The 20,527-nt window shown below is 35.8% G+C and overlaps 7 protein-coding genes across 7 annotated transcripts; 2 read left to right on the top strand and 5 right to left on the bottom strand.

Annotated features, from left to right (window-relative positions):
* Window positions 1–336: 336 nt before the first annotated feature.
* NCAS0A03030 (sugar porter family MFS transporter) lies at window positions 337–2,061 on the top strand (the record flags this gene model as incomplete). Its single annotated transcript, XM_003673204.1, has 1 exon — window positions 337–2,061. The coding sequence occupies one exon, from the start codon at window positions 337–339 to the stop codon at window positions 2,059–2,061; it is 1,725 nt and encodes a 574-aa protein (XP_003673252.1).
* A 332-nt stretch (window positions 2,062–2,393) lies between these two features.
* Window positions 2,394–4,520, bottom strand: FRE6 (putative ferric-chelate reductase; the record flags this gene model as incomplete). The annotated part of the gene is made up of 1 exon (XM_003673203.1): window positions 2,394–4,520. The coding sequence occupies one exon, from the start codon at window positions 4,518–4,520 to the stop codon at window positions 2,394–2,396; it is 2,127 nt and encodes a 708-aa protein (XP_003673251.1).
* Window positions 4,521–4,872: 352 nt separating this feature from the next.
* Window positions 4,873–5,643, bottom strand: RPL8B (60S ribosomal protein eL8; the record flags this gene model as incomplete). Its single annotated transcript, XM_003673202.1, has 1 exon — window positions 4,873–5,643. The coding sequence occupies one exon, from the start codon at window positions 5,641–5,643 to the stop codon at window positions 4,873–4,875; it is 771 nt and encodes a 256-aa protein (XP_003673250.1).
* A 445-nt stretch (window positions 5,644–6,088) lies between these two features.
* FPS1 (Fps1p) lies at window positions 6,089–8,128 on the top strand (the record flags this gene model as incomplete). The annotated part of the gene is made up of 1 exon (XM_003673201.1): window positions 6,089–8,128. One exon carries the CDS (start codon window positions 6,089–6,091, stop codon window positions 8,126–8,128), a length of 2,040 nt encoding a protein of 679 aa, XP_003673249.1.
* Window positions 8,129–8,347: 219 nt separating this feature from the next.
* Window positions 8,348–8,854, bottom strand: ATG10 (E2-like conjugating enzyme; the record flags this gene model as incomplete). Its single annotated transcript, XM_003673200.1, has 1 exon — window positions 8,348–8,854. The coding sequence occupies one exon, from the start codon at window positions 8,852–8,854 to the stop codon at window positions 8,348–8,350; it is 507 nt and encodes a 168-aa protein (XP_003673248.1).
* Window positions 8,855–9,088: 234 nt separating this feature from the next.
* Window positions 9,089–9,895, bottom strand: NCAS0A02980 (uncharacterized protein; the record flags this gene model as incomplete). The annotated part of the gene is made up of 1 exon (XM_003673199.1): window positions 9,089–9,895. One exon carries the CDS (start codon window positions 9,893–9,895, stop codon window positions 9,089–9,091), a length of 807 nt encoding a protein of 268 aa, XP_003673247.1.
* A 183-nt stretch (window positions 9,896–10,078) lies between these two features.
* Window positions 10,079–19,396, bottom strand: VPS13 (membrane morphogenesis protein VPS13; the record flags this gene model as incomplete). Its single annotated transcript, XM_003673198.1, has 1 exon — window positions 10,079–19,396. One exon carries the CDS (start codon window positions 19,394–19,396, stop codon window positions 10,079–10,081), a length of 9,318 nt encoding a protein of 3,105 aa, XP_003673246.1.
* Between the last annotated feature and the right edge of the window lie 1,131 nt (window positions 19,397–20,527).

Here is a 20,527-nt window from a genome sequence, read left to right as displayed (position 1 = left end):
TGAGGTTTCCCCGGAATTGTTCCCCACAAATGAAGGACTACCCCAGTATCACTCCACTATTGAGTTACCCATTACCAGTTTATCCGTAAATTTCTCCAGGTTCGTCTCCGTGTCCGTACATATGTCACCGTTGCTTTTTATTTTCTTCGAAGGTTTGTCTGGGGTTAAGTTTCCTCACGTCAATGGCCAAAAGAATTTCAGATATTAGGAATCTTAAACTATAAAAAGGGATCTATATTCTTCTTATTCAGGATTTATTACAAGCAATTTCCTATAGTTTTGTTTAATTTTAACAAATAGGACAAAAGCAACAACTCATTGACAAATATAATTAAAATGTCTGACGTTGCTGAAAACACACCTGAAACTGCTGAAAATAGCTCCCCAGAGGTCCCACAAACCTCTGGTTCTCAATCTGTTTTATCAGATAACTCGATTAAGGCTGAAAACGAAAGCTTCAAAGAAAACAGCGAAGATGCCAACGACGTTGTCGTCGAAATTCCAAAGAAACCTGCATCCGCTTATGTTACCATTTCCATTTTTTGTTGTATGATTGCGTTTGGTGGTTTCTTATCTGGCTGGGATACAGGTACCATTGGTGGTTTCTTAGCCCATCCTGATTATTTAAGAAGATTTGGTCAACATCACAAAGATGGTACTCATTATTTCTCTAATGTGAGAACTGGTTTGGTGGTCTCTATTTTTAATATTGGTGGTTTGATTGGTTGTTTGGTCTTAGGTGATTTGGCTAACAGGATTGGTCGTAAAATGGCTCTTGTTGCTGTCGTTATCATTTTCATGGTTGGTTTAATCATTCAAATAGCTTCTATTAACAAATGGTACCAATATTTCATTGGTAGAATTATTTCAGGTTTAGGTGTCGGTGCTATCTCCATTTTTTCTCCAATGTTGTTATCTGAAGTCGCCCCAAAGCATTTAAGAGGTACTTTAGGTTCTATGTATCAATTGATGGTTACCATGGGTATTTTCTTAGGTGATTGTACTAATTATGGTACCAAGAAATACAGTAATTCGGTTCAATGGAGAGTCCCATTGGGTCTATCCTTTGCCTGGTGTCTGTTTATGATCGCTGCAATGTTTTTTGTCCCAGAATCTCCACGTTATCTAGTGGAAGTTGGTAAAGTTGAAGAAGCAAAGAGGTCCATTGCTACTTCAAACCAAGTGTCTATTGATGATCCAGCTGTTCAAGCAGAAGTTGATTTGATTAGTTCTGGTGTTGAAGCTGAAAGATTAGCTGGTAATGCCTCATGGGTGGAATTATTCTCTACTAAAGGTAAGAATATTCAAAGATTATTTATGTGTTGTATGCTACAATGTTTACAACAATTGACTGGTTGTAACTATTTTTTCTATTATGGTACCGTTATTTTCCAAGCTGTTGGTATGAAGGATTCTTACCAAACCGCCATTGTCTTCGGTATTGTTAATTTTGCCTCCACGTTCGTCGCTTTATATGTCGTTGATCGTTTCGGTCGTCGTAAGTGTTTAATGTGGGGTGCTGCTGCCATGGTTTGTTGTTACGTTGTTTACGCTTCTGTTGGTGTCACTCGTCTATACCCAGATGGTATTAAGCATAAAGATACTAACTCCTCTAAGGGTGCTGGTAACTGTATGATTTGTTTCTCGTGTTTCTTTATTTTCTGCTTTGCTTGCACCTGGGCTCCAATTTGTTGGGTTGTCGTTTCTGAATCCTTCCCATTGAGAATTAAGCCAAAGGGTATGGCCTTAGCTAATGGTTGTAACTGGTTCTGGAACTTCTTAATTTCATTCTTTACTCCATTTATCACTGGTGCTATTAACTTCTATTACGGTTACGTCTTCATGGGCTGTATGGTCTTTGCTTACTTCTACGTCTTCTTCTTCGTTCCAGAAATGAAGGGGTTGACTTTAGAAGAAGTTAACGAATTATGGGAAGATGGTGTCTTGCCATGGAAATCGCCAGATTGGGTTCCTTCTTCAAGAAGAGGTGCTGATGTCGATATGGATGCATTCCAAAAGGATGACAAGCCATTGTTCAAAAAGATGTTTGGTAGAAAGTAATATTGATTCAAAATGTTGTCGTAATTTATTTTAAATAATGAACCTTTAAGATATTGTATACGACATAACTTTTATCCTTAAATAATTGTTTTAATGAATATTTATCTAATTACTCTCGTTTGGCACTGCGGTACTTACTTGAAAATACAGTATAAGAAAGTGCCTATTGTAGGATGGGTAAGCGTGAGAAAAGGCCATTGTTGAAAAAGAGAGGTAACTAATTATATGAGTCTACTTTTGTTAAGATTAAATAAAGAATTGGGCTTAATATGCGATGCAATTATTTTATAATGTTTGTTGTGTAAAAAAACAAATAACGATAATGGATATCTCTACCAGCATTGAAACTCCTCGAAATATTCGATATCATGATCTGGGTTACTTATGACTTGTTTTGCAGTTAAATTTCTTATATTATCTACAAATTTGGGCGGTCCACAGGTAACAATTGCAAGTGACTTTGAAGCTCTGCATTCCGTTCTGATTATCTTCTCGATTTTGGGTCGACGATTAAATACTTGCACAAAATTTTGCAACTCAGATAAAGTGTTCCTCGTTGACAGTAATGGCGTATTCGAATCCACAGCTGATTCTCTTTGAAGAGTTAAATCAGTGGCATGTTCTGCAGATGTAGGTTCGCTTTCAGTATTATAAATTGTGACTTCAACCTTTAACTCTTTCAATTTGTTCAATTCATGCCTGAATGCCTGTAAAATATCCTGACCTCTAACGACGATCATTAGATGAATTGTCTTCTTAGAGCCATTTGTCAAAAGTGTACCTAATTCAATTGCGTGAAATAATGGGCCTGGCAAACCTGTTCCTCCTGCCAAAAACAACACCGAATGGAAAGTATGGAGACCCCTCTCCAATCCATATGGCCCTTCCAATGAAATTCTCATTTTCATAGAGTCACCATTTTTAACACAGCTCTTCCAGATGGTTTTACTGGCACCCTTCTTTGCTCTTACTATCAATTCTAATGAACCTTTTGCTTCCATCACAGTGTATGGATGTGACTGCCAAAATATAAGCGGGTGCATAAAATATGCATATGCATATTGTCCTGGCTGAATCTTCCAATTTCCCTTTGGAATGGTAACTTTGATAAGATCTTCCCCAAATAACTGTAATTTGGCGCTAGGGAAACCAAAATTAATCATTCTTATAACTCGTGTAATTCTTTCCATGGTCCAGATTACTAATGATGCTACAATCCATTCTTTCCATCCTAATTTTGCAACGTGTTTCCAACATGAATAAAAAAAGAGGATAGCCAACACAATATGAGTGTAAAGGAAAGTTTCGTAATAATGACGTCTGACTATACCTAGTGAAAGTATCAGCATGATTAACGCTACCCAGAGGGAAAAAACGCCAAACTGCCAATATAACTGTTTAGCAGAGGTTTCCCAAATTTTTGATCTCAATGCATAAATTGAATAACATACACCATGAAGCATTGAATCCAGCACCATAATTCTGCCAATCCACTTATGAAACATTATAAAAGTTGAGTATCGAAAGCCTGTAAAAAATTCAAAAACGTTATTTCTTGTGCTGAATAAGATTATTAATGGGAATTGTGCAAACGCCAAAATTCCGGCCCTATCTGCTAATAATCTTGTCAATTGTAAGCTCTTTGATTTGAATAAAAGGTTGTATGGGTCATAATGGTAATCAATGCATAATAGTAACATGTGCAATAGTAAGTATGAAAAGAGAATAATTGATTCCAGTCTTGTAGGAAATAAACCTATGATTATATTTTTGTAACTGCTGTACTCCGCATGATGAGTTAATAACGTTGGCAATGTCAGATATCCTCTAATATAATTCAATACTTTAAACTTGAATACGATGGTATTCAATCCTGTATGGTCCACATAGTTAAAGAATGTTGAGATTATAAATACACATACGAAGAAGACTGATAATAACACACCATAATAATTACTAATATCCAGATTATAAGCATGGAAATGATATGCATTGCCAAGTTTCCTTCTCATTGTTTCATTTACAGTTATCGGATATGTGACAAATGCATCTTTAATATTCCCATCATCGATTTTGGTATGAAGAGATGCATTATAAAGTGAATTGTAGTAATATTCCATTGAAATTCCTGTTTGGGATCCAGCACAGGAACAGCACTCTCGTACAGTTTCTATACTTTTATTAAATAAGAGTTGAGGATTCAATCGATTATTTTCGTTAATCATATGATTTATGCAGATTGTCCATGATCCAAATGCCGGTTCATATGAACACAATGTTGAGTAGTACCGAGGCCCTTTGGAATGATCCCATTCAAATTGTGTGAGATATGTTGCACAGGCAAGTACAGAATTCTTCTCCCATTTATCGTGCCTTGGAGTTAATTCGAGAAATCTTCCCTGAGCGGTCAATCCAAACAGTATGCAAAAGCAAAAGATTGACTTTGTCATGCACTTCATTGAATATATTGAATAAATACACTAGAAGTCAGTTTAGTTCATCTCATTGATGCAAAGCTATAATGCTCTTGGCATTATGTCAATGGATCAGATTTTTGAACCGATCTAGCCAAAAATGGATATGTTTTCAATATTCGAAATTTCATAAAACTGGGTGCGCTAGTAACCATTGGTTACGGACATTTTAAAAACTTGTTCAAATACTCGGTTTCACTGTGTTGAAAACAATAGAAATGATAAATGGTATTGACATTTTTTATAAGAATCTTAAGATAAAACAATATTTAGTTTACATGCAAATAAAGAAAATATATAATTAATTAGTATATTATGTTCATTTGTATTAAGATGCTTAAGCAGATTCGGAAGCCTTAGCCTTCTTAGCAATCTTGGCTTGGGCCTTGTTACCCATGATACCACCACCCCAGTGCTTCTTAACATCATCGTATTTGTCAGTGAAGTTAGCGTTAATGGTGGAGACCAACTTAGCCAAAGCAGCTTCGTCTTCAGCCTTAACTTCGGTTAAAGCAGCGACGGCAGAGGTCTTTTGGTTAACCAAAGTACCTAATCTAGCCTTACCCTTGACAATAGCGTATGGAACACCCATCTTCTTACACAAAGCTGGTAGGAAAATGACCAATTCAATTGGGTCGACATCGTTAGCAATCAAAACCAACTTAGCCTTCTTGTTTTCAATCAAGGAGACAACATGGTTCAAACCGTACTTGACAACGTATGGCTTTGGAGAAGCTTCTTGTCTAGTCTTACCTTCAGCAATGGCAGCGGCTTCCTTAGTCAATCTTTCCTTCTTTTCAGCAGCAGTTTCTGGTCTGTACTTGTTGAACAACTTGAAAGTTTCAGAAGCAGTGTTTCTGTCCAAAGTGTATTGGAATTGAGCAATGGTTGGAGGAACCTTCAATCTAATGGACAAGATCTTCTTTTGTCTTTGTAATCTGACATATTCTGGCCATTTGACGTATCTGGACAAGTTTCTCTTTGGTTGGATGGATTGACCAATACCAAAGTTCTTTGGAGTAGAGTTGGTCAATGGGTTTTTAGCCTTAGTAGACTTGGTGGACTTAGCACCGAATGGAGCTGGAGCAACTTTCTTACCTGGAGCCATTACGAATGTTGGTTTTGTTCGAGGATATTGCAAAAAAGAAGAATGTAATAGTGTATATAACCGCTCTTCTCCTACGTAAAGTTATAGATCTTCACTACTAAATTCACAGCTATTGGCACTACATTGTGCAACTGACAGATTTCCCGTGAATAATTTCGAGATTTTTTGCGTCGCGTCATCGCAACAACAAAAAAATGAAAAAAACGAAATAATTCTTCAAAATTTTTGTTTTTGGGGCTCTGGGTTTTAAAACTAAAAAACAGTCACAATATTTACAATGAAAAATTAAACATAAACGACTGGCAGATATGCACAGATTGCTCATTGGTAATCTTTTTGGTTCACTGAAAAACTTATAGAAAACAGTGGTAATCAAAGGAGCTTTCAAGTACCTTCGAGATTTATTCTGTGACTATATTATTTTATCTTGCAGAACCATAGAAAAATGGAGAATAATTATGAGAGAGACAGAAATACCGCAGATTCAAATGAAAACGCCAATAAACCAAGTCGACAAGGGCTAGATGAGATCTTTTCTGCCACAAATAATGATCACCAATCTAACCAACCACAGGAAAATGTAAGAGACCAACAGAAAAGACCTCCCCAACCGACGAATATTAGCAGTATTAACAATAATAACAATAATAACAATAATAATGACGAGATTGAAGATGATTACGATTACGAAATGCAAGATTATAAACCCATACCATTTACTTCAAATAGTAAACCCACTACTACTTATATTCCACAATACGTCGTTGGTGGACAAAACCATTTCCAGATGCATGAAGTTATACCAAACTCAGACATGACTCATTTGGAGATGAATAACAATAATAATGGCACCTACCAGGATAGCAACAGCAATAGTAACAATAATAATAATCCAAATTATAGACCCAGGGGAGCCACCGTGTCAAGTAATGTTCTAAACCTGGAAGGTTTTTACACAAAGGGTTCCGAAGATGTGGGGACAAATCCTGGAAGCTCTACCCTGAGAAGAAGAAATACAGATGCAGGTAGTCAACATTCAGGTGTCACCAATCCAACGAAGGCATCTGCAATTCATGAATATGATGAAACTCATCCAGGAAATGTTCCAATCATGGTGAAGCCAAAGACTTTGTATCAAAACCCACAAACCCCAACAGTTTTGCCATCCACGTATCATCCTATTAATAGATGGTCCATCTTAAAGCAAACTTATTTAAAAGAATTCTTGGCTGAATTTATGGGTACAATGGTTATGATCATCTATGGATCTGCAGTAGTTTGTCAAGTCTTAGCAGGTGGCCAAATATCACAGAATACATTCAATGATTCCCTAGCTGAACTGGCTAATGATCCAAATGTCGATGCAGGTACCTTAAAGGTGATAAAGTCGATGGAACAGATAATATCTACTGTCCCATTTGGTACTTTTGATGATATTGCATTAGGTTGGGCCGCTGCAGTGGTAATGGGTTATTTCTGTGCTGGTGGTAGTGCTATATCAGGTGCTCATTTGAATCCTTCTATTACCATTTCTAATTTCATATATAGGGGATTCCCTGCAAAGAAAGTTCCATATTATCTGTTGGGTCAATTACTTGGTGCCTTCGCTGGCGCGTTAATATTATTCATATACTACAAGAAGGTTATAGAAGAAGCCTATCCCGAGTATTGGAAAACTGAAACTGTCGCTTCAATGTTTTGTGTTTTCCCAAAACCTTTCTTATCGACTTCTAGGCAATTTATTTCGGAGTTCTTATGTGGTGCCATGCTGCAAGCTGGTCTTTTTGGGTTGACTGATCCTTATACATGTTTATCATCTGATCTGTTTCCATTAATGCTGTTCATTCTGATTTTCGTTATTATGTCTTCCTTAGATTATCAAACTGGTACAGCAATGAATTTAGCTCGTGATTTAGGTCCAAGACTAGCACTATACGCAGTTGGGTTTGATCGGAAAATGTTGTGGATTGATCACCATCATTTCTTTTGGGTTCCAATGGTTGCCCCCATTATTGGTGCATTAACAGGTGGGTTAGTATATGATATTTGTATTTATCAAGGTCATGAATCTCCAGTGAATTGGCCATTCTCCGTATACAAAGAGATGATTATGAGATTATGGATTAGGAGACCCGGTTGGAAAAATAGAACCAGAGCAAGAAGAACTTCAGAGTTCAGTGATTTTTCGTATAATGATGATGTCACTAATGGTAATAGTTTATCAAAGAATGGTGATGAGGCAAATATGTATGATTTGACGAAAAGTAAAAGTGCAAAGTCAGATCTATCTACAGAAGTACCAGAAAAATCTGTTCAATTTAAGTCTGTTCAAAGAGATAAGAGATTTAAGGGTGGGATTCCCACTATCCTTGAAGAAGAAGAGTCGATGGAAACCACATCTTTGGGAGCAATCACTTCAAATTCAGAATCATTGATAGGTTCTTTTTCGACAACTTCTAGCCCAGAAGCAAGGAAAATTCGTTGACAATTTACGCTCGTTGTCTTTTAATACTTTTAAGCACCTTACAATCTTTATATTAACTCAATTTAATAGACTATAGCATTTTTAAAGTTTTCCACCAAAAGCCTCGCGTTAATATTAGAGGTGGTTGTGATTATAATAAGTTCTACTTAGTTGTAGTATGCATATCTATATATATATTATGAATCGATATTGTGAAATTGCAAACGACACTTATTTTAGTTATCGTACAATTTCTAACCAGTTAAGAAGAAAAACACTGAACCATCTAGAAAGATAGTCATTATGTGCTTCTTCATTATCTCCAACGATTGCCGACGTATCACAAGGATGTATATAATACCAAACAGGTGATCTCAATGGAAATTTGTTATCATTTGAAAAGATATCTAGTTCAATTTGAACCCAGCTTTCGAGTGATAGGAAATCTTTTATATTTTTAGGAAAGTATTGTTTTAAAATTTGTACATCATTTTCGTCATCATATTCAAACTCCCATAATCTTAGTAAAAGGATCGGCTCCTGGTAAATTTGTGAATACTTTATTCGTACTTCGATATTGGAAAGTGATCTTGAGTCACAGAGAGATTCAACCATTTTCGGTATTCTTAATTGAATAACTAGTTCATCGGGAAGAATGTTACAGCCTTGACAAAGGGGATCATCATATATTCTCAGCTCTTGGTAGCACTTCTGTAGTTGTTTGCAATATTCATCATACTGGATCATTCAGTAAACGTTTTTCAGCATCCCATATGATTGAACAGAACGTCAAGTGTGTACAACCATAATTAATAGAAAGGAGAATTTTGATTGCCCTTTAATTTACTTTTTTTAAACGAAAGAAATATTTTTTAATTTTAACCAACTATTTAAATACTGAACCTAAAAAATAGATATAACCATTACATAAAAAAATTAACTTCTGTTTTATAATTGACACTAAAAGGTGGCATGATATGCTTAGAAGACTGCCAACTTTTTCCTAATTTCAGCAATTGCTAAAGCTGGATTTAGACCCTTTGGACATGTTTTGGTACAATTTAAAATTGTGTGACATCTATATAATGACATTGAATTCTCCAACATTTCTTTTCTTGCCTTACCAGCTTGATCTCTTGAGTCAACCAACCAACGATATGCCTGAAGCAACGCGGCAGGACCTAAATATTCTTCCTGGTTCCACCAATATGAAGGACAGGCGGTTGAACAGCATGCGCAGAGAATGCACTCATAATAACCGTCAATCTTCTTACGATCAGTAATGGATTGCCGTATCTCCTTCCCCGCCTCTGGGAAATTCTTTCTTTGTAAATACGGTTGAATAGATTTATATTGTTGAAAAAAATTGGTTAAATCTGGTACCAAATCTTTGATGATAAACATATGTGGCAATGGATAGATCTTCAACTCTTTATTATTATTAGGATCAATTTTACAAATGCATGCTAAGGTGTTTCGCCCTCCTATGTTCATGGCACAGGAACCACATATTCCTTCTCTACAAGAACGTCTTAGAGAAAGGGTAGAATCTTGTTCATTTTTAATCTTTAGTAGGGCATCGAGGACCATAGGACCACATTCATTGAGGTTAACCTGGAATGACTGAAGGAATGGTTTCTTTGCTGGAGTGTCTGGATTCCATCTATAAACCCGAAACGTCTTCATATTAGGAATTGAAGGTTGTTGATGTGTTGTTAAACCTCTAAGAAAGTACATATTATATCTACCAGCTTTCAATGGCATATTGTTCTTAGCAATCGACCACATCCTATTCAATTCGTTGTTAGTATTTCTAAGTTCACTGAATTACTTCTATGAATTGTTCAAGTAATACAAAAGTAGATCGTTATGAAAAGACATTTTGATATTTATTAATTACATCGCATTAAACACAAATTGCGCCGTACCCTTAATTTGGGCTCCGAATATTAAAAATAATACCAAAATTTCTCAGAGGACTGCCTCACACGATTTATTATATTCCACAACAGCGATAGCAATACACTTGTAGACTGCTCTTTTCTCTGTGATATTCGCTATTGGGATAAAATATTCACTTTGAGACTTCAGTTTGATGCTAATACCCTCTTTATCCAAGGATATACCTTGAATAGCCTTATAAACGGTACTCCACATTACTTCTTGAGTAGCCAATCTAATTTCTGCTATACGCTGCATAGAAATAATAACGGAAAGTTCTTTTCCAGGAAGAATAACATGTGTTAAGTAATTATCTTCCATAAAGAGTCCTCCATTAGCATTCTTTAACCAATATTGCCCTTGTGCCTCCCTCATTCGATATGGTTTGATGATCTTATCATGATCAACATAACGTGGCAGTCTTACTCTGTTTGCTCTCTGCATATCTAGCATTGTCGTTGTTCCTTTGACACCCTGACTCAAATTATTTGTCAAATCTAGAAATCCTATAGCAGTTTTGGTTGGTAGACCAATCAAACCTTTACCCAAACCTTTGAAAAATCCAGAAGTTCCTTCTTTTTGAGCAGCTTTATACGGATCTAAGGCTACACCACTAAAACCACTACCCAATGTACTTGCAAACGATTGGGCAGAAGTTGCGAAAACATTTCTACTAGTACTGTTCATTCGTTGCTGTAATCTTCTTGCCTTTTGGAAATCAGAATCCTGCGTCACAGATAAACCTTTCGCCACTGAACCTGTAAATTTTGCCATACTATCCGATAATCCAAACACAGTCTTCTTCGCAAAACTTAACCCACCCTTAGCTAAGTGAATTCCAAGTTCCTGTGGTCTATCATTCATCATATAACCTTGATATGGTTCATAAAACAAATCCCATACACCTGAACTAATAGTATTAAATAAACCAACGGGATTTCCTAGGAAATCAGCTGATCCCAATATCTTGTGTATTTGATAAAAGACTTGTTGGCTGTAATGGGTCTGAATGGATGACATTAGCATTGGTAGTGGCACCCTTACGTTGTCCATATATAGAGAATTGAATTTAATTGGAGCGTCATTCACGTTTCCGACCGTCATTGTTAACATATTCATAAAGAATAAGGAACCAAGCTCTTCAGGTTTGTCCTCTTCTGGCAATGTGGTATTAATATGTTCTGTCCTTACAAATGACACATGCAATAAAGTTGGTTGAATATGGAAAATTTCGAAATAAACGTCATTTCCAAAATTGGTTTCTTCAACTTCTGGAAGTTCAATCCGATCATTGAAATTCTTGGTATTATCATCATTTATCCATGGAGCACCAGGGATTTTGGCGAAATCGAGAAGAGCATAAACAAAATCTTCATCAATTTGTATTGAAAATTCTTGTAACAGGAAAGTAACGTGTTTATAATATGGAACTCCATAAGAATCATCTTTTACTTTAGAAATGGAACCAGAAAATACAGGATGGTTGGTAATTTCCTTTTCTGTATTTGGGATAGCTGTTGGGTACAGTACGTTCGGGAACACACTGCCAAATAATTGATTATCGATTTGAAACCACTTCAATTTCCAGCTGTAAGTATTATACAAATCGGATTGGTTGTATCGTAGTTCAACACCTTTCGCGTTAATATAGAGCAATTCTTGAAGTTGGGAATTAACGAGAGAGATACCAAGTCCTTCAAATTGTACAACAATTTGGGTATATATGTTCTTATCCTCATCAGCAGCCTCAAACCCATCAGTAGAACTTGTTAGGGACATAGAAGAACTTGTTCGACCCCTCAGTTTATATAGACTTACTGTTGGGTTGTAATTTGTAATCACCAATGCTTGAGTTGGCCCATCAGCAACAACATTCAGGTCAACTATCGCGGGATCTTCAGAGGGCACTCGTCCCGGAAGACGCATTGGCTTTAAATTACCAATCTCAGCCAGTTGAATCTCTCTTTTACGACCACGAGCAGTAATTATTATCTTTTTTTGTCGAGCAGATGGGTAATCCCATGCGTAGGGCATTACACTCCTTGGTGGAACACGATAGTATAATGGTGTGTATTCAATGTCAGTAGATTCTTCAGTAGAATCTTCCTCCTCGTAGGCATCTACAATTTTAGTATCTCTCTGGAAAAATATAAATTCGGTGTCACTAAAATTTCTAATCGAAAATGGCCAGTTTCCATCGCCATCTTTAATTCGAATGAAAACTGTTGCATTCTGTAAAACAGCTTCAACTTTTACTAGCCTGTGAGTGTTATCTTCCTGGAGCACCTTGACGTAGGTCAATCCGATGTCATTAATGAAAAATGAAGCAGACCAGTTTGAATTCTTGCCGGCCAATCTAATTATCAATTGCTTCTTCATAATATTTCTCAACTTGTACAGAGGGATATCTGTTGAAGGATCAACTGAAATAATATTAACAGATCCAACTTCGCAAATTTCAATGGGAAATTCTAAATCGTTTCTCAGAATATATCTTGGTGATATTTCTATTATTGTACTTAGGGCATAATTTGCATGACCTTCAGATATGCTAATACCTAAATTACATTCACGTTCCTTATTTGAAATGTTTAGGTTCGTATCAAAATGTTGCCCAACTGCATCAAAAGATAATGGCAAACTCCATTCTGTGTCCTTAAATTTAATGCAAGCCCTATTATTTTTGGTGTCTACTGTTTCAAAAGAAAACATTTTAGGAAGGGTGTATCTTTTTCCTTCTTGATTTAATACTTTTGATTGGATTACATTTGAAAGCCCTTTCTGTAAGTAAAGATCTCTATCTGTTTTATTCAAAATAATGTAGGGTGAATATATTCTGATAACTTTTGATCTAGTACCCTCAATCTTTTGATAACTAATTATAAGTTGAAGATATTGGCCGTTTTCTAAATTTAAAGATATCAATGTTTCAGGCACCAGAGCACTCCTAGAAGGAGTATTGACTATGGAAGATTTCGATATTGGATTTGTTTCTGTTAAGGGTTGAACAGCGAGAAGTAAGAAATCATCAAGGCAAACGTCATGTAATGCCAGCTTTTCAGTTTTCTCCAAAAACCTGTAAGTTTTCATTTGCTCCTTTTTGTTAAATAAACTGAAATTCATATCGTAAGGCAGTAAATTTTCAATAAATAAGGATGGCGATAGGACAATTTTCATATGGGGATATATCTTAGCTAATGGCTCATTGGAATCGTACTTACCATTGACTTCAACGAAAAAGTTCGTATCAACGCCCGATATGGAAGGACATTTGAAAGATACTGGGTTATCTAATAATTGTGACCATTTCACTTTTTGTTCAGACCAATTATAATTACTGTCAGATGATGGTCTAATCTGAATTGTTGAAGTATACACATTCTCAACCGGAATTGAACGACTTTGAGAAGGTTCAACTGTAAAAATTAATTCTTCTTTTAATTCGGGTGCTTCCACTCTAATATCTAAGTCAGTACATGTAGTGTTTTCAAGCACCAATGTGGATCTTAAGGTGATTACCTTTATATTATCATCTCCACATTTTAAATCGGTAACCAATCTATTATGGACATGATTCACCGGTGGGTTGAGGACATGTAATAATTCACCTTCAAACGTGGCATCAATTGTAATAATGCTATTATATTTTGAATCCGGGATAGATAAGCTTAAGACATTTCTTTTACTGTCTGTATCCAACCTCTCTCTAATTAATCTCCAATCTTCGAATTCCCAGGGCAACGTTTCACCTGTTTTCAATCTTGTCAAAGATTCCCGTTCTTCATTATTACTAGTTTTAATCCAGACATCAAAATCTAGGCCGGTGTCATTAACTAACAAATATGGTTTTTGGGAACCACGGGGTTTCAAAGAGATATCGGTCGCTAATGAACTCGGAATCTGTGAAAGCATCGCTATAGACTTTGATGATAATGTAATTTCAGCCATCTTCCTAGAAATTACATCAAAAATAAATGAAGCATCTTGATGCTCGCCCTTTGCCATGTGGAATGAAATTGGGGTCTTTTCTATCAAAGGTTCCCAACTAGATCTGGAGTAATTGAAAACGTTGACATAGGCCTCTAATGTAGCTAATGCATCGAGATCAGTAGACCAATCCTTCGCTGAAACAGCAAATGCCTCAATATTAAAATCTAAGATTGGCATTTCATGAACATCTCCCATCAAAATCAACCGTAAACCTCCAATATCTGCTTCAAACTTTTCGGCACGCAAAATGACATCAGGCATGGAATGAGTAGAATTGACATCTTCTAGCGAATCGTGACTTGTTGTACTAACAAGACTTGGGGCATATTGTGCAAGCTTCTTCTCAAATTCCTTTGAGAAAATATTATGAGGTTTCGTTGGCTTATAACTTGCCGACGTTGTAGGAGAAAGTGATTTATTCATCAAAACCACAGCCTTGCTGAATATAGACATTGCAAGACGGATATCTCTTAATGCAATACGCATAACTAAAGGTTCAACAGAGAGTCGGATAGCAGTCAGGAGGCTTTCCGAGGTGGAGTCACGTCTATCGAGAGTTACAGATGAAGAAAAATCATCTAGTAGTCGAAGTTTGTATGTCTCATCGACATTCATCTTGGTAAGAAAGATCCCAACATTATTGGCAGATAAAGATGTAATATTTTGTTCTCCCAATAGTAATTGCCCAACATTGAACACAACTGCTTCTGACTCATCTGAGGATGGATCTGCCAGAAGAAGAATGGCCGTATCGATGATATTTAACGAATACTGCATTTTAGCTTCGTTTGTCAGTAGTGGCTCAGAAGGCACAGGTACTGCTGCAATTGAAGATTTTTCATTCAATGGTTGCGAAACTGAAAAAAGTTGGGAAGTCATTGAATCGACATAGGCTTTAAGTGCAAATATATGATCCATAGCAATAATAATCTTAGGACTACTAACAGTTACAGCGATATTTGTAAGCATACCATGCTCTAAAATAGTGCGACTAATGTTTGCTGAAAACTGATGAGTATCTTCTATTGACTTTTGAATAAGCTCAGTGTAATGGTTTTCCTTAATATCACGCATATCTTCAACTGTAAATGAATCAAAATATGCCTTCCCAATAACAGCACCGTTTGGTTCAAGTTCTAAATCTACGCCTATGTCATGAAGAGTAATCCTAGTTAAGCTATGCTTATCTATTTCCAAACATTCTTCCGTCTTATCATAAAGAGTTAATGCAATTTTTGGAGCATTGAATAAGATAACAGTATTGACATTCATTTTTGTTTCAATGACATTATTTTCACTATTCATCTCTTCTCCAAGTTCATTGATGATTGCTTCTGACGTAGAGCTATCTAAGGTGTTGGTATAGTTATATTCTGTGGTTAGTTGTTGTTTTTCCTCATCAGAAATTGTAAATGCACCCTTTAATTGATCTGATATTTCCTTCAAGTATAAGAGTTGTAGTTCTGTAAAATCAACTTCCAAGGGACCAAAATACCCAGAAATCTTCAATTCTGTCTCTTCGGCTGTGAGACGATGATGTGAAATATCAAATATCAGTGTAATATTTTCAATCATATATAAATCTTGTTTAGTTCCATTTTTCAGATTGATTACAGAAGAAGCTTGGCCAGTTCGAATGCCTAGGCGAATGTTGTTTATCTTCTCGCTTTCATCCCCAATAGTGAAATGATTTTGCACAAAAATTTCTCCAAGACCAACTTTAAGAATATCAATTGAATTACTCTGAGAATCTGTCAATCGCGGAAACTGGATAATAGGCGCATTTATAACAATATCCATTTTCATATTATTGACTGTTTCAATGGATGGAGCCTGGTTATATGCAATTTCTCTTGCTTTATCAAATAGTGATTTCATCTGTTGGAACTTGAAGAAGTATCTAATGAGTTTATTGAATGATGCTTCATTGAAGTTAACATGCATAGGGCCCGTTGTAAAGGTCAGCAATGAGTCGTATTGGTTGACATTTGTAGTTGCATCAAAAGTTTCGTAGTTCAATTCAGTCAAGTTTTTCCCTTTCATAGTAATTAATTTTCTAAAAACAGAGTCATCAGCAAAGCCAGTATTACTTTCATCAGTTAAGTCAAACCCGTTCAGTTTAAGACTAACACGCATACTTTCTGGAAGAAGAACTGTCTTAAATTCGCCTGCAGAGATTACTAAGGTTGCTAGTTTGATACTGTCATCATTAAATATAATCACCATACCTTCCATATTTAAAGTCATATTAATCTTTTGAGGTGATTCCTCTGTGTCTTCTGTATTATGTCGTAAAGCGTCAGCCGGAGTTTCTGGTGCATTAGAATCGGTGAAGGTTAAAAACACAAAGTTCATTAATGTAAGCAACGACTTAGGCGTCAAAACCAATCTTAGCATCTTCATATTCATATCAATGTCCTGGTCAAATACTTCAATTAACTTCTTTTCATGTGACACGATTCTTTGGACCCTTTTGTATTGTAAATTAAATAAATGATTTGTGTTTTCTACTGCTTTGGTCTCTGAAGTTACCAAATACTTGAACTCATCATTATTGCTTTTTTCAATGAAATCTTCCACAGTAAGTGCTCCGATGGTAATTCCCAGCATTAGCTCAACTGCCTGTTTCACAAAGTTAAATCTTAGATTTTTTCCTGTAAATTCAATTAATTTATTGCATTTCATGCTTTCAGCACAGGTACATTTTAAAAGTGATATTTTGAAAAGATCAACATCGAATTGTATCTCGATAGCCTTTCTCTTTAGCTCGAGTTCAGTCATTTTCTCAATCATATCTTGCACTTCAAGTAGTCGCTTTTGTTCTTTGTCTGATTCATCAATATCGGTGACCTTTGAATAATCAGTTTGGTTGTTGTAATCAAATAAAGATAGCACACACTTTTCAAGGATTTGTAGCATCAGTTTGTATTGATAATCATTCAAAGATAAACGCAACTGGGGAAGGTGGCCAAACAAACGAGCCCTTGGTAATTGCAGTGCCTTAGTAAGTATTGACATATCAAATGTAAGCTCTAAACGCATTTTCTCTAATATATTTAAATTCTCAGTTGCTATAAAGCTAGAATTGGTCAGGGAGAGTAACATTGATTGCAAATTAGAACCAATAAGGATCTGTGTATCCTGTGAAATAATTTGGAATCTGTCATACATTAGCCTCGTTATATTAGCATCTGTCATACTCTCATATTCTGAAGGAGTCATTTGCTTAATTTCTTGTATCTTATCTTTAGGTACAATTTCACTAGCTACTGAAATGTGACCAGCATCAATAATAGCACAAGGAGTCTCCCATATGTGTGGATCTAATGGTAAGATAATCAATGGTGCCTGTAAATCTAATTTTAAATTTATTGTCTTGTGTTCCTCTAGGAGGGTTTCTATGCCCATACGTGACTGGGACGTCCACGATCCCATCGTAGATTCAGCAGCGCCGAGGATTGCTGATAAGGAGTCCAAATGCTGCTTTGGTGGTGTAAAGAAGTTGATTATCTCGGTTAAAAAGTGAACATGATAAAATATTGTCATCCCTCTTAAGTTAATATCAAGGTCTGCATCAGATGTACCTTCTAATGGATTTGATTCGTATATTGTTTGGAGAAGTGGCTGCTTTTCAGTATTTCCTTCGGTGCTTATTATAGTGTCTTCTTCTTTAGCAAATATAATATGTTTATAAAGAGTGTTTGGAGAACCATCTTCTAGTTTAAATTCTTGAAGTTTGAAAGATGCCTTGAAAGAGTCGGTACGTTGTAAAAATTCTAATGAACATCTTTCAAAGATAATCTCTCCTAACGGTGCCTCCAATTCTTTCTTCTTAACGGAAAAGAACCCCTTATTCAATAAACCGGTAACCTTTATTTTGGTTTGGTCTCTAGGGATATCAAGATCATATAAAAATGGCTTATCTTCCACGAAATCAATGGCGTCATAAAGTTCTTTCTTTTCTTCTTCAGAGATTACAATCTCATCCGCTGTAGGTTGGTCTCCATTTCCACTCCACCAAGAAGATATCCAACCAGCTTTCGGATTTTCAGCACTACGAGCAGAGGGTGGATTCGTTAGTTCCGATGACTCCAATTTAAGTTGTGTATATTTTCTCTTGGCAAGTGATCTGAAAATTATGATCTCATCATATTGTAATACTTTTGTTAAAGTTATTAATTTCGCCTCTTTTTCAGAATCAGGTAATGGTTCATCTAGTGATTTCAATTTCATTTTTTCAACCCATAGATCTATGTATTCCCTTCTTTGAATACATTTGTTCTTGATACTATCCCATGTCCACATTTTTTTTTTATCTCTAACCTCTTGTAGAACACATTTTGCAGCATATTCCATCCAACCTCTCGCATTTTCCTCGATTGTATAACTGGGTCTATTCACTTTATATTTTTGTGTTATGCTATTCAGGCGTATTTTTGTCAATGCGTACAATAAGGTAGAATAAAGTTCATCATCTAATTCGATTCCAAATTCTTCACATGATAGTCCCAAATCAATATGAGGATTCTCCTTTGTCGTCCCTACCTTGTTAATACTCAATTTACCAGACCCACTAACAGGTTTGAGTAAATATTGAGAGTCAGTATCAGCTGATTCTACGTTGCGTATCATCGTATCTTGAAATGCCTGATATATTGCTGGTGTATCCATATCAAGCTCAAGAAGAGATTCAGAATTGGTATTGGAGTAAACAGCTAAGGAGTCTAATGTCATTAATTTATGAGTAATTACCTGAGTTAATTCAATGAAACTTGGTTCCCATTCTGAATTAGTTGAAATGGCAGATAATTCATTCAAAGTTACACCCAGTGTAAATGGTGTCTTTGTAAACGTGCAATTCATATCTTCGTATCTAATATGTATATTTTTGAATGTTATTTGCAAATTATCAATAATTTTAGTTATTAATGATTGCGTAAATGATTCATCTTTTTCCTTTTCATTAGATGGTGATTGTGATGTTTGTTTCATTTTGTTGGCTAGTTCCCATTCTGCCAATTTCCCTAATTTCAGTCTTAATTCTCTTTCGATCTGTTCATCTGATTGGAATGAATTCAGTTCTCTGGGAGAACAGAGAAGATAACAATCTTCGATGCTTATCTTCACTGGCTTGTTCTTCAAATTGGACCATGAAACGTTTAAAATAAGTTCACCTAGTATACCGAATTTCACATCGATCGGTAATTCTAAACGATCCAAACAATCTTTTCTTAATTTCAGACCCTTTAATCTCACATCCCCGCTCCAAATCCCCATTTGCAGTTGATTAGGATCAAAGTTTTCCACATAGGAACCCAATAACCTATTTAAAAGGTTTGCAGCCAAAGATTCTAGCATGGCTTATAGTTATTTGTTTGTTTTTTGAGGGGAGTATTGTTGTTCTTGTACCTCACACTTTCCTTGTTCTAAGCAAGTATCAAGAAGTTGAAAGTTCTGTAAGTGGTAATTGATACTTGTGTAACAAAAGATATTGGAGAAGTATAATGCTTTGGAAGTCAGGTGTTAGCATCTGTTAGAGATTTCGTACCATTATCGACTATTTAATACGTACAGCCTATAATACGCATTACCCCGAACAGGCAAAAAATAAACCAAAGCTTGAACGATAGTGATCTTGAGAAATGAAGTTACGTCAAGCTTTAAGTTTGGTCCATACAAATGGCAATTACTCGTTGAACATTGATAAAACAAGCTTCTTTTAAAGGTCTTATTTGGAGAAGAAGAAATTTTTTTGAAAAGGCATTTCCATGATATGGAAATTTTAAAGCTTGTATTAGATATTATTTAAAAAGGCTATATAATTAAAGGATTAACATACACTGATAAAAAGTAACGCTGGAATTACATGGAGGGGCAAAGGATAAAATAAGCAAAATCTAGCTCGAAGTTTTCAGTTGCGAGGATGCTTTATTTTGATTAAATCCACTACAGATACAACTAAAGTGAGCCCTGATTTGAATTATGAAGAGGAGAGGCCAAAGTCGAGGCCAAAAGGGGGCAGCTAGGTGCTAACTCCATTAAAAAGCTGGAACTAATTAATGAACTGTGTACTGAGTGCAAATACAATTGAAAATATGGTGGTCGTATTTGGAACTGTGAGGAAATTGCATTCCGATTTGGTGAAACAAAAAGCAGTTTAGTTATTTTAGGTAAAAATAGATTGTCTTTAGTGCTGCTCCAAAAAATAAGTCAAGAACTACTCTGTGCGCTCTTGATGCTGATGGTTCAGTATTGAGACCATTCTTAATCGCTAAATCTGTTTCAAAAGCAGCGTTAATTACCAACAAAAGGCATTCCAACTGGTGCGGTTACGTTGTAACTAAGATCTTTCATCCTGAGACTCTCGAAGAATTACAACATCTAACAGTGAATTGAATGAAAACGGATCTTCCATACGAACAAAAGGTTGCCAGAGAAAGGGTAGACAAGGAAACAGGAATAATAAAGATGTAAATTTCCATTCCTAAA

The sequence above is a fragment of the Naumovozyma castellii genome, chromosome 1, assembly GCF_000237345.1.
Source record: "Naumovozyma castellii chromosome 1, complete genome".
Taxonomy (NCBI): Eukaryota; Fungi; Ascomycota; class Saccharomycetes; order Saccharomycetales; family Saccharomycetaceae; genus Naumovozyma; species Naumovozyma castellii.
Note: the sequence above shows the minus strand (reverse complement) of the source record. Positions and strands in the feature narration are given on the sequence as shown.